This window comes from Hyperoodon ampullatus (genome assembly GCF_949752795.1).
Source record: "Hyperoodon ampullatus genome assembly, chromosome: 19".
In the NCBI taxonomy this organism is placed as follows: Eukaryota; Metazoa; Chordata; class Mammalia; order Artiodactyla; family Ziphiidae; genus Hyperoodon; species Hyperoodon ampullatus.
In genome coordinates, this window is record NC_136932.1 from 43,981,433 (window position 1) to 43,993,434 (window position 12,002).

General features: G+C 43.6%; 1 protein-coding gene across 1 annotated transcript in view; it reads right to left on the reverse strand.

Moving 5' to 3' along the window:
- Positions 1–7,531, reverse strand: part of VPS53 (VPS53 subunit of GARP complex) — a gene marked incomplete at both ends in the record, with an annotated part of 125,649 nt that extends 118,118 nt beyond the window's left edge. Inside the window, 3 exons of the mRNA XM_079725193.1 lie at positions 2,260–2,309; positions 5,396–5,476; positions 7,445–7,531. Of these exons, the coding sequence (XP_079581319.1) occupies positions 2,260–2,309; positions 5,396–5,476; positions 7,445–7,531 (218 nt within the window). The remainder of the gene's footprint in view (positions 1–2,259; positions 2,310–5,395; positions 5,477–7,444) is intronic.
- Positions 7,532–12,002: the final 4,471 nt, after the last annotated feature.

Consider the following 12,002-nt stretch of genomic DNA (forward strand, 5'->3'; position numbering starts at 1 on the left):
CTTTTATTTGTCATGGAGTAAACCAGAAATGACAAAGTTGCTGAAACTTTATGGGAACAAGCCAGAGAATTCAAAGTATCCCACATAAAATCCTTCCTCAGTAACATCTTAGGAACCTTAAAAGGGATGAGGAGCCAGTTGCTATATGAAATCCATGCCTCGCCACCTGGGCCCTGATCTGCAGGAGGCCCATCTGTGGCCCCCACTTCCTCTTTCTCCTGCAGCTTAACAGGGGCCATTTAATGGCACCTCAACCAGAGAAATTTATGTCAGTTTATGTCATTTATGTCATTTTTCATTTGAAGAACCGTTAAAGGTATGGTGAGAGAAAGCTGAAAATAACTGGCTTGCAAGTGATTTTCGCTTCTGTTGTTGTTTTGGGATTTTTTTGGCTGCGCCGCGCAGCGTGTGGAATCTTAGTTCCCCAACCAAGGATCGAACCCGCGCCCCCTGCATTGGAAGCATGGAGTCTTTTTTTTTTTTTTTTTAACATCTTTATTGGAGTATAATTGCTTTACAATGGTGTGTTAGTTTCTGCTGTATAACAAAGTGAATCAGCTATACATATACATATATCCCCATATTTCCTCTCTCTTGCATCTCCCTCCCACCCTCCCTATCCCACCCCTCTAGGTGGTCAAAAAGCACAGAGCTGATCTCCCTGTGCTATGCAGCTGCTTCCCACTAGCTATCTATTTTACATTTGGTAGTGTATATATGTCCATGCCACTCTCTCACTTCGTCCCAGTTTATCCTTCCCCGTCCCCATGTCCTCAAGTCCATTCTCTACATCTGCATCTTTATTCCTGTCCTGCCCCTAGGTTCTTCAGAACCTTTTTTTTTTTTAGATTCCATATATATGTGCTAGCATACGGTATTTGTTTTTCTCTTTCTGACTTACTTCACTCTGTATGACAGACCCTAGGTCCATCCACCTCACTACAAATAAATCAATTTCGTTACTTTTTATGGCTGAGTAAGATTCCATTGTATATATGTGCCACATCTTCTTTATCCACATTCATCTGTTGATGGACACTTAGGTTGGGAAGCATGGAGTCTTAACCGCTGGACGGCGAGGGAAGCCCCTCGCAAGTGATTTTTGGATCATGGGGGAATTTTCACTTTCTTTGCAAACCCTGTAAAACTTAGCGGTCTCTACTAGAACTGTTACAGCTAAAGTCCACCGAAACAATCAACAGCCTTCTTTGTATTTATTTTTGGCTGCATAGGGTCTTCATTGCTGTGCGCAGGCTTTCTTTAGTTGCGGCGAGCAGGGGCTACTCTCCATTGTGGTGCGTGGGCTTCTCATTGTGGTGGCTTCTCTCGTTGCGGAGCACAGGCTCTAGGCACACAGGCTTCAGTAGTTGTGGCGCACGGACTTAGTTGCTCTGCAGCACGTGGGATCTTCCTGGACCAGGGCTCAAACCCGTGTCCCCTGCATTGGCAGGCAGATTCTTAACCACTGCGCCAACAGGGAAGTCCCTTCTTTGTACTTTTTAAGGCACCCCACTGAACAAAACATTAATGGTAGAGGTCTTCACCTAAAAACCCAAAGGTTGTCAGGGAAAAAAAAATCATCTCCTGGATTCAAAATGAAGGCTTCTCCTCATCACAAGTTAAAAAACAAACAAACAAACAAAAAAAAAACTATATTTAAAGTAATAACATCAACCATTACAATAATAATTACAAACTTTGAGTATCTACGATGTGTCAAAACTGGAAATTCAGACATGGATAAACCAGAACAAGGCTATTTAGCAGAAAGGACATCTGATGACCACCCTAGACATCCTAGATTAATCACAATGTTTAGTCCTGGGACACCACCCACACCAACCAGCAGATCTGACCACACTGTTAGCTGTTACATGGCCAAGGGATATATAAGCCCAGCTTCATATCTAAGCCTTGGGAATACAAAAAAAAAAAAAAAAAAAGGGCAAATCTGCTAGGGAAATAAAGCCACTAAAAAGCAGAAATGCTTTTGTCTCCTTTCATAATCAACTGTTTTGAATAGCCTGTTACAGATTCCTTCCTTTTTTTAAAATAAATAATTGAAGACTGATCAAAGAATCGATTCTTTGCCACAAGGCTCATATGGAAACCCAGAAAAAATACTATTTTTAAAAAGATTACCATCTACAGCTAACCTGAAATTTTAGTGTTCTTACAGATAAGTGTGATCCAGAATGTGATTAACTAAATGAACAGCATACTTTCATTAATTACTAATAATCACACGGTGTTACTTACCTTATTTTCAGTCTAATTTTGTTCACGACTTCATCGATGTTTGCCAGAGACTACAATACAGAAGGAAAAGTGCCAGCTATTATTTCACTTCCTGGAATTCCTCTTTCCAGAGAAATGATGAACTATAATGGCTATTTATAACATCTCAAAGAAACTAATCATACGGTATGATACAATTTTTACTTAAAAAAAAAAGTATAGGGAATTCCCTGGCGGTCCAATGGTTAGGACTCCACGCTTCCACAGCAGGGGCATGGGTTCAATCCCTGGTCGGGGAACTAAGATCCCACAAGCCTTGCAGTGCAGCCGGGGTGGGAGGCCGGGGGAAGTATAGCGGTAGGTAGCAACAACTGCAAAATCCAGCCTGGAATCTATTTCTCATAAATAAAGTTTATTAGAAAACAGCCATGTCCATTCATTTACATATTATCAACAGCTGCCTTTGAGCTACAAAGACATAATTGAGTAGCTGCAACAGAGACTGAATAATCCATAAAGCCTAAAATTACTATCTAGACCTTTACAGGAAATTTCCTGACCCCTGGTATATAGGATCGTGACAAACTCGTACAACAAAATCCTCACAGCAATAAAAATGAATGAATGATTACAACAGACAACAACATGGATGAATCTTACTAACATGACGTTGCGTGCGCGCACACACACATATACACAAACCAGACACAAGAGCATATACTGTATGATTGCATTTATAGTATTTCAAAAGTGAGTGAAACTATTCTCCTGCATTAGAAGCCAGGATAGTGGTTAACTCTGGGGGAGGTAGTGACTGGGAGGGGCGAGAAGGGGCTATTCTATTAATGTTTTATTTCTTGGTCTGGGTGGTGGTTACCTGGCTTTACTCATTTGGTGAAAATTCATCAAGTTGTACATTTAGGATCTGTATACTCCTCCACATTATGTTAAATGTCAATAAATAAATACCTCTGTTTTTTTCTAAGTGTCTAGGGCCATTAGAAAAAAGCCTGGAAGGATAAACACTAGTACTTAGAGTCTATATTAGTAGCTGTAACCTATGAATTCAGGAACAGTAATTGTAATCTATGAAGAAGAGGGATTTTAAGTTTTTCTTCTTTTTGCCTATGAGTATTTTCTAATTGCTCTATACTAATGCACTGCTATCACAATTATAATAAAGTTATTTCTATTTTTAAGACAATGACAGCAAAAACAAATGGACTAGTACCAATTTAGTGAGCTGAAAACATGAGGAAAGGGTGCCCCCTAATGGAATAGAAATGGTACAATTTTATAGCACCATTTTAACTGAAGTTTTCAAAATATAATTTTGTAAGTCCTCTTTCCCTCTCTCCCGATAGATGTTTTACCTCAGAAGGAATTGGGGGTGATGCAGGAATTGTGCTTATAAATTGCTACTGGCAACCTGTGCTGGCAGGAAGAGGCAGGAGCCTGCCAGGCACAGGTCTGATAAGAGAACCAGGTCACACATAAAACAAGATGAAACCTTGCCATTTACAAGATGGATGGACCTTGAGGGTATCAAGTGAAATAAATCAGACGGAGAAGCACAAATACTGTATGATTTCACTCATATGTGAACTATAGAAAACAAATAAACAAACAAAAAAACAAAATAAATGAATAAGGGTTTCCCTGGTGGTGCAGTGGTTAAGAATCCGCCTGCCAATGCAGGGGACACAGGTTCGAGCCCTGGTCCGGGAAGATCCCACATGCCACAGAGCAACTAAGCCCCTGTGCCACAGCTACAATGCAACTACTGCAATGTCCATGAGGTATATAGATGGATTTTGCCCAAGATTTAGCAAGAGTTGAAAGAAATGATAAATCATGCCCTTACTTTCTATTACCTTTTAATTAACGTCCATGAGAATCTGAGTTGGAAAATGGTATAAATCTGGGGTTGGGGAAATAAAGGTACCCCTGTGTCATAAATTTCCTGAATTATCTAAGAAACTTCACTATACATCACCATGGATGTGGGGACATAATTAGACAAGACATATAACTGAATCTGTGGAACAACAAATGTCTTATGCCACCTTCAGTAGTTTAAAACAAAAACCCACAAAAACTTATCAGGAAGAAGGGAGAACCTGGTGGTTCCCTATATACATAATTTTCAAATCGAACAACTTGTTGTGGTGAGTTAGCTGTCTTGATAGGCTGGGGTAAATTAAATCTTTTCGTGGCTAAAACTGCTATCTTTATACCATTGTTTCCAAATTTCTATCTCCAGCTAATTCCTAGAATTCGTCTTTCATAGAAAATGATGAGCTCGTAGAAATTCCCTGGCGGTCCAGTGGTTAGGACTTGGCGCTTTCACTGCCAAGGGCCCCGGTTCAATCCCTGGTTGGGGACTAAGGTCCTGCAAGCTGTACATGGTGCGGCCAAGAAAGAAAAAGATGAGTTCTAAAGGCTATCTGTGAAATCTCAGAAAAGACAATCACACAGTATGATACCATTTTTTCCAAACTTATTTTAAAAATCAGCATGTCCATCAGAAAAAGTTTGGAAGGATATATGCCAAAATATTAACAGTTATGGCAATGATGGGCTCCAGACTCAAATATCCAACTGTGTATTCCTACCTGGATGGCCCAAATGTGTTCAAAACTGAGCTCACCTTTACACCCTACTTCTATCCTCCTTACCACTAAAACTGGCTCTTCCTCCTTACTCCCAGTACAGGATAAAGTCTGCTGGGCTAGAAATCAAAGTTCTGAGATGTACATCTTGAAATGGGAATAAAAGTAGCTTTCTAACTCCAGGCTTATCCTGCCTACCTCATTCCCATTTTTCCCCTATTACGTTCGAAAAATCCTTTCTACTTCCCAATTTACTACAGAAAATTGGGGGTGGGGGGGCAACAGGACAGACACTTTCAGCCTAAGGGTACGATTTCTAATAAAATGCTCACTATACAGAGAATTCCACACTAACACAACAACAGTATTTGGTATTAGCTAACCCTCCCCCACACACACAAAAAGCTGGTTACAACGGAGTCTAACTCGAATTTAACTCTCACTTGCTTAGCAAGGTCCCTTAGATTATGTAGTATAACACATAATACATCATTAATATTCAGGATGAGCCAGAAGCCACTGCAAGAAGGAAACTCTATACTTACTTGCTCTGTTGGGAACAGGGTGTTGATATACTCCACTGCATTGAAATCTGCTCGATCTAGAGGATCCTGGCTTGGGAATACCTACATAAAGATAGAGAATTAAAAATCACCTATCTTTCTGCCTTGCTTTATGTATTATTTCTTTCCTCCCTATTGGTTGGTAAGCTTTTTGGAGGCAAAGACCATAGCTTTTTTTCATTTTACGAGGCTTAACAACAACAGACGTGCAATAAAATACCTGGTAAAGTAAATCTGTAATTTTCACCAACATCTGTAATTTTAACATCTTGGTAAAACTAACAGAATGTGCAACAGTGAAAAGTTCCAGATATCCACGAAATCCCAAGGACAAGGTAAAATAAGTGGGTATTGTATACTATCAGATTAAGCCAGCGGATGACATGGTTGTATTAAGGGAATCTTGATAACAGACTTATTATACACCACGTCTCAGTGATGTCTCAGCAGTAGAATTCACTATGCATCAAAGCAATTATTATGCTCAGACAGCGTCAGGAAGTGGAGAGTTGGCATTTAGGAACTGTCCATCTCTTTTACAGAAGAAAGCAAGCCGCCTTCTGAGAAATACAGCTAACTCCCTTCAAATGTTGCAATTTGAAGAATATGTAACAAGGTGGGTTACAAAGCAGTTAAGTGATCCCCTGGGTACTAGATTTCACCAGCTCAAGGCAGTTATTCTGGGAAGCAAATTCTTTTTTGAGGTCTGCGTATTGGAGAAACCTACGCTAGAATTCAATCTTACTAAGAAATAGGAAAAACTGTGCTCTTCTAAAACCCTTGTCAAACAATAACTGACTGCATTATTTGTTTCTTCTATTGGAGCCCACTAGGTCCAAAGGGAATGAAATGTATGTCTCTGGGAATTCCCTGGCAGTCCAGTGGTTAGGACTCGTGCTCTCACTGCGGGCAGCCCAGGTTCAATCCCTGGTAGGGGAACTAAGATCCCACAAGCCCTGAGGCAAGGCCAAACAAACAAACAAAAAAACAAACGAAAAAAGAAACGTATGTCTCTTTCTGGCAGATGGAGGTGGGTGGGAAGCAGTGTGACTTGAACACCAAAACCTTTGCCTAATGACCTGGTATCCTCAGGATCTGCCAAATGTGCTGTGAATGAGTAAACCAACCACTCCAAGGAAAACACATCTAAAAATCTATAAATGAGACAATACAAACAAATAGCTTAGTACACTGGCAGACCCATAGTAAGTATTAATGGTCAATAAATATTAACTATCAGTAGTAGAAGTAGTAATGTTTTACTTCAAAAAACTTCCCAGTGGTCATTAAGTATGGCACACCCCTCCTTTTCCTAAATCCCCTACACCAACTTCTTTAAGGGAGATTTTTCTCCCTTTATCAGGAGCGATACCCTGTACAAGGGTCTAAATTGCTATTTCTAATATCATCACTCTTAAAAACTCCATACACTTGACAAGAGAATTTAGTCAACTAAAGAGTTCCTGCAGGGAAGAGAAGCCACCTGGGAATATTCTTCAACCTAACCCAAACTAATCAACAGCAGGAATTCTCAACTAAGTATGGTAAAGGGTTTTTTGTTTTTTGCTTTTAACCTTTGCCCCTCTGCTTTGCGATATGCTTCAAAAATAGAGGTTACCTCCTCCCCTCAATTCCGAGTCACTCACAAGGGGCTAGATGGAGAATCCGGAACACTGCGACACCAGCCTGATAAATGGATGAACAGCCCCGCAACCTCCAAAACCTGAGGTTGCTACCCATGAGGTCCTTTCTTCTAGGTGCATCCTTTCAGGAGACACAGCTCCTTTGCCCAAACCCACCAGGATGCCCCACCCTCCAAAGACAATCAAGGCCTAGAAAAGATTCTCTCCCTCCTCTAGATTCAGAAACCCCTTCCCACCACCACCTCCCACCAAAACCTTTCCTTGCCCTTCTGCGCCTAGCTCCCACGTCTCCCACGAAGACCGCTTCCTCGGCGTCCCACCCCAGGTCCCACCCCCAGAGCTGCCCCAGCCTCCGCACTCTCCTCCCGTCGAGGGGCGGAACGCTCACCTGCTCGATGGCGAGCTGCACGTCGGGCGTGAGCTGCAGCACGGCTTCCAGCTCCTCCACGAACTCCAGGTCCTCCTCCTCCATCATCCTTCCGCCCAGCTCCCTCCCGGCGCCCACCCCTACCCCGAGCCGCACGTCCTGCGGCCACCCACGCCCCAGAACAGCAACCCTCCAGCGGCAGCGCTCCAGCCAGCCTGGGCTCTGTCACCCGGTCGGGCACTTCCGGGAAGCCAGGCACTTCCGGGATCCGGGGCATTCTGGGATAGCGGAGGACTGACCTCTGGTCCCACGGAGGAGGCGTTCCTGTCACCTCCCGTAGTCTCCCTGGGCAGCCCTGTAGTCCGGCGGCCCCCACCTGCCCTGGTACCCCTCCTTAAGATGGTGGGGACCCGCTTCACCTCTCCGAAGGCGCCCTCCCCACTTGGGCCCTGACGCTGGGGAGGGCCCGGCCGCTCCGGCAGGACCCCCCAGTGAGGGTGCGCCCCAGCAGCGTCGCGATCGAATGACAGCAACTCTCACGGGCAGCGAGGCCGGCGATCCTTCTGCTCCCAGGGGCCCCTTGCTCAGTGGCAGTAGGTGTCCCCCCAGCCATCGGGGGAGAAATGACCCCAGCTGGTAAGTGGCGATGTTGCCAAGGACAATTTGTAGGATGGGAATTTGTCCACTTGACAAAAGTTAAATTCCCCGTGTGCCAAGCTTCTAGGCAGCGTTTTCTGGGGGCGTCCACACCCAGGGGCCCCTTGCTCAGTGGCAGTAGCGGGGGCGGGGAAAAAGAGCCAGATTAGGCAGTGACCCGCCCTGGGGAAATGTTCACTTTCTGAGACTGAGTAGCTGGAGTCGAAGTCACGGTCCACGAATGATGAGCTGTGTGATCTTGGACAAATTACTACATCGGTCCTGCTTACCCTGCAAGGATGTGGCGAGAGAGAAAAATTAAAAGCGCTATGCAAATTTAAGCTAGTAATACAGGTAGTATGAGTGTGTCTAGACCTTATGCACCACAAAGGAAAAAGCCAGGTCACCCTGTGGAACTACTTTTCCTCCAGACACAAGATAATTGCAGACAAGGGAAGAGTTGTTTTACCAGTTAAACATGGTAAAACTCAATGATGAAGTGTCCCTGGCCCCAATGAGCTTTTTTTTTTTTTTAATCAAAATTGTGGTAAAAAAAAAAAGATGGGAGCAATATAATTTCTAACAGTAAAGAAAGGCTTAAAAATATAAATCGGTTACATAATAGAATATTACTGATTCAAAATCATGGTTTTTGAAAATTATTTAATGACATGGGAAAATGTGCATAATATATTTCAGGAAGCAAAAATATACAGCATGGTCCGAGTTTACATGTGTGTGTATTTTGTGCCTATAAAAATTATAGCAAGAAATATTACTCTTTGCACATTTTCCCAAAATGCCTATGAGCCTGTAGCATTTTTATAATCAGAAATATAAATGTCTTTTTTTTTTTTTGCGGTACGTGGGCCTCTCACTGTTGTGGCTTCTCCCGCTGTGGAGCACAGGCTCTGGATGCGCAGGCTCAGCGGCCATGGCTCACGGGCCCAGCCGCTCCGCGGCATGTGGGATCTTCCTGGACCGGGGCACAAACCCGTGTCCCCTGCATCGGCAGGCAGACTTTCAACCACTGCGCCACCAGGGAAGCCCATAAATGCCTTTTATTTTTTTAAAGGAAATGATAATTTTATCCATCTGTCTTGGATGTTTTTCATTTTTTATATACAGTAAGAAATAATTTATATACAGTAAAATCCACCCATGTCGTTTAGAATGCTGTGAGTTTTAATAAATGCGTATAGTCACTGTCACAATCAAATCCTAGGACAGTTCCATCATCCCCCCAAATTCTCTCATGCCCCACCTCATCCCCTGGCAACCACTGACTAGATTTCTGTCCCTATAGTTTGACTTTTCCAGAATGTCATATAAATGGGATCATACAATATGTCACCTCTTGAGTCTGGCTTCTTTCACTCGACATAATACATTTGTATATCATCCATGTCGTTGCATGGATCAGTAGTTTATTTCTTCTTGCTGAATGGTAATCCACTATCTGGATATACCACAGTTTGCTTATCCATTCCCTGGCTGAAGGACGTTTGGGTTGTTTCTAGTTTGGGGCAATTATGAATAAAACTGCTATAAACATTCATATGCAGGTTTTTGTGTGAACATAAATTTTCATTTCACTTGGGTAAATACGTAGAAGCGGGATTGTTGGGTTGTATAGTAAGTCTGTGTTTATAAGAAACTGGTCAACTGTTTTCCAAAGTGGGCTGTTATCATTTTCGCATTCCTGCCAGCAATGGATGAGCGTTCTGGTTGCTCACAGTGCTTATGTTTAATGATGATAATAATAGCTCACATTTCCTAGCCCTTACTATATGCCAGGCACCATGCTAAGTATACATTGTCTCAATCTACATGGCAGTTCTGAGGTTGGTAGTTATTATCATCATCTGCTATTCACAGATGAGAAAATTGGGATGTAGTTAAAAACTAACAAAAAACGTCCCCAAGGTTCCATAACCAACTCTTCCTGCCATTCATTCATTCGTTCAATAAATTTATTGAACGAATAAATGAATGTTCCCACTAGCAATAGGCACTAGGCCAGGTGCTGGGACTTTAGCAACCGACAAAATAAGACCAAGTGCCTGCCTCCACGGAACTATTTCCAGGTATGAAAAGGGTATTCATACAAATAAGCAAAGAATTGTGTTAGGTCTAATGAAAGACAAGTAAAGCATACTATGAAAGACGATATTGATAGAGCGCTCTGATTGGATTTGGGGGGTCAGGAGAGGCTTCTTTGAGGAAGTGACTTTTAAGCTGAAGCAAAGGGTGGGGTGTGAACAGGAGATGACCGACAAAAGGAACAGTATATGCAAAAGCCACGAAGATACAAGAAATTGGCCAGGGTGATGGGACTTTCAAAGCCGAGGGGAGATGGAACAAGAAGAGGCCGAAGAAATTGGCGGTGCCAGATGGTGGAGACTCTTGAAGGTCATTTGAGAGATGGGAAGCCTTTGAAGGACTGTAAGCAGGAGTGACAGGACCAGCTTACCAGGCCTGTCATCAGCCCTAGCCCCCTCATTTTTGTTTTCTCTGCTTCCAAGTGGCCCACAATGTCGTGGAGAGTCATGATACCAGGGTGACCGTCTCCAATACAAAGTCATGCTGTCCCATGGCCACTGATTGTCCCTTTACAAGTCCCTTGTCAACTCTCACTGCATTCCCCCTGCAACCCCAACCCTTCCCTGTGCTGACGCTCCCAACTCCCTTCTCCCCCTTCTCCCTATTTCCAGATAAGATAATAATAATGAATGTAAGTTTGGGTTTAAGAGAGTTACACGGTACAAAAGTCTAGGAAGATAAAAGAGCAGAGAGATAGGTGGACATCGGGTGAAGAAAACTGCATTAAATAGCAACAGGCTAGGGCTTCCCTGGTGGCACAGTGGTTGAGTCCGCCTGCTGATGCAGGGGACATGGGTTCCTGCCCCGGTCGGGGAGGATCCCACATGCCGCAGAGCGGCTGAGCCCGTGAGCCATGGCCGCTGAGCCTGCGTGTCCGGAGCTTGTGCTCCACAACGGGAGAGGCCACAACAGTGAGAGGCCCGCGTACCGCAAAAAAAAAAGTTTTACGTCCCAAATATAACATTGTTCAATATTCAATAGCTTCCTCCACCCCAATCCCCCATGGAGATTCGTTGCTTTGAGAGATCACTCTCACAGCCATCTCTAGTCTCCACATCTTTTCTGTCCGCACTTGGCTTTCTCTCCTTAGTGTCAGTCACACATTTTCAAATGCCTGTGAAAATCTTCACTTTGCTTATCGTCGGTTTCTCTTTATCTTTGCCCTCACTGCCCTAGCCTAAGCACATTTATCTGTTGGGTTTAGAGTTTAGCATTTGATGGAGAGGCAGTCCAGTAGTGCAATTGGTTAGCGCCCGGGGTACTTATACAGCATTTTACGGGCAGAATTAATCCACTACACCAAATGATAGCAAATGGTTTCAGGGACTAATACAATATAGTGCATTTACATAGTACTTTAATGAACAGTGTAAATGTTTTCATATATGTTATTATTATTATCTTGGCCAGAAGGCTTGTGGGATCCTAGTTCCCTAACCAGGGATTGAACCTGGGCCCCCTGCAGTGGAAGCTCGGAGTCCTAACCACTGGACCACCAGGGAATTCCGCATATATGTTATTTCTTTTTTTTTTTAAGTTTTTAAAATTTATTTATTTATTTTTGGCTGCGTTGGGTCTTGGTTGCTGCGTGTGGGCTTTCTATAGTCGTGGCGAGCGGGGGCTACTCTTTGTTGCAGTGCGCAGGCTTCTCATGGTAGTGGCTTCTCTTGTTGCAGAGCACGGGCTCTAGGCGTGTGGACTTCAGCAGTCGTGGCACATGGGCTCAGTGGTTATGGCTCGTGGGCTCTAGAGCGTAGGCTCAGTAGTTGTGGCACACGGGCTTAGTTGCTCTGCGGCATATGGGATCTTCCTGGACCAGGGCTCAAACCTGTGTCCCCTG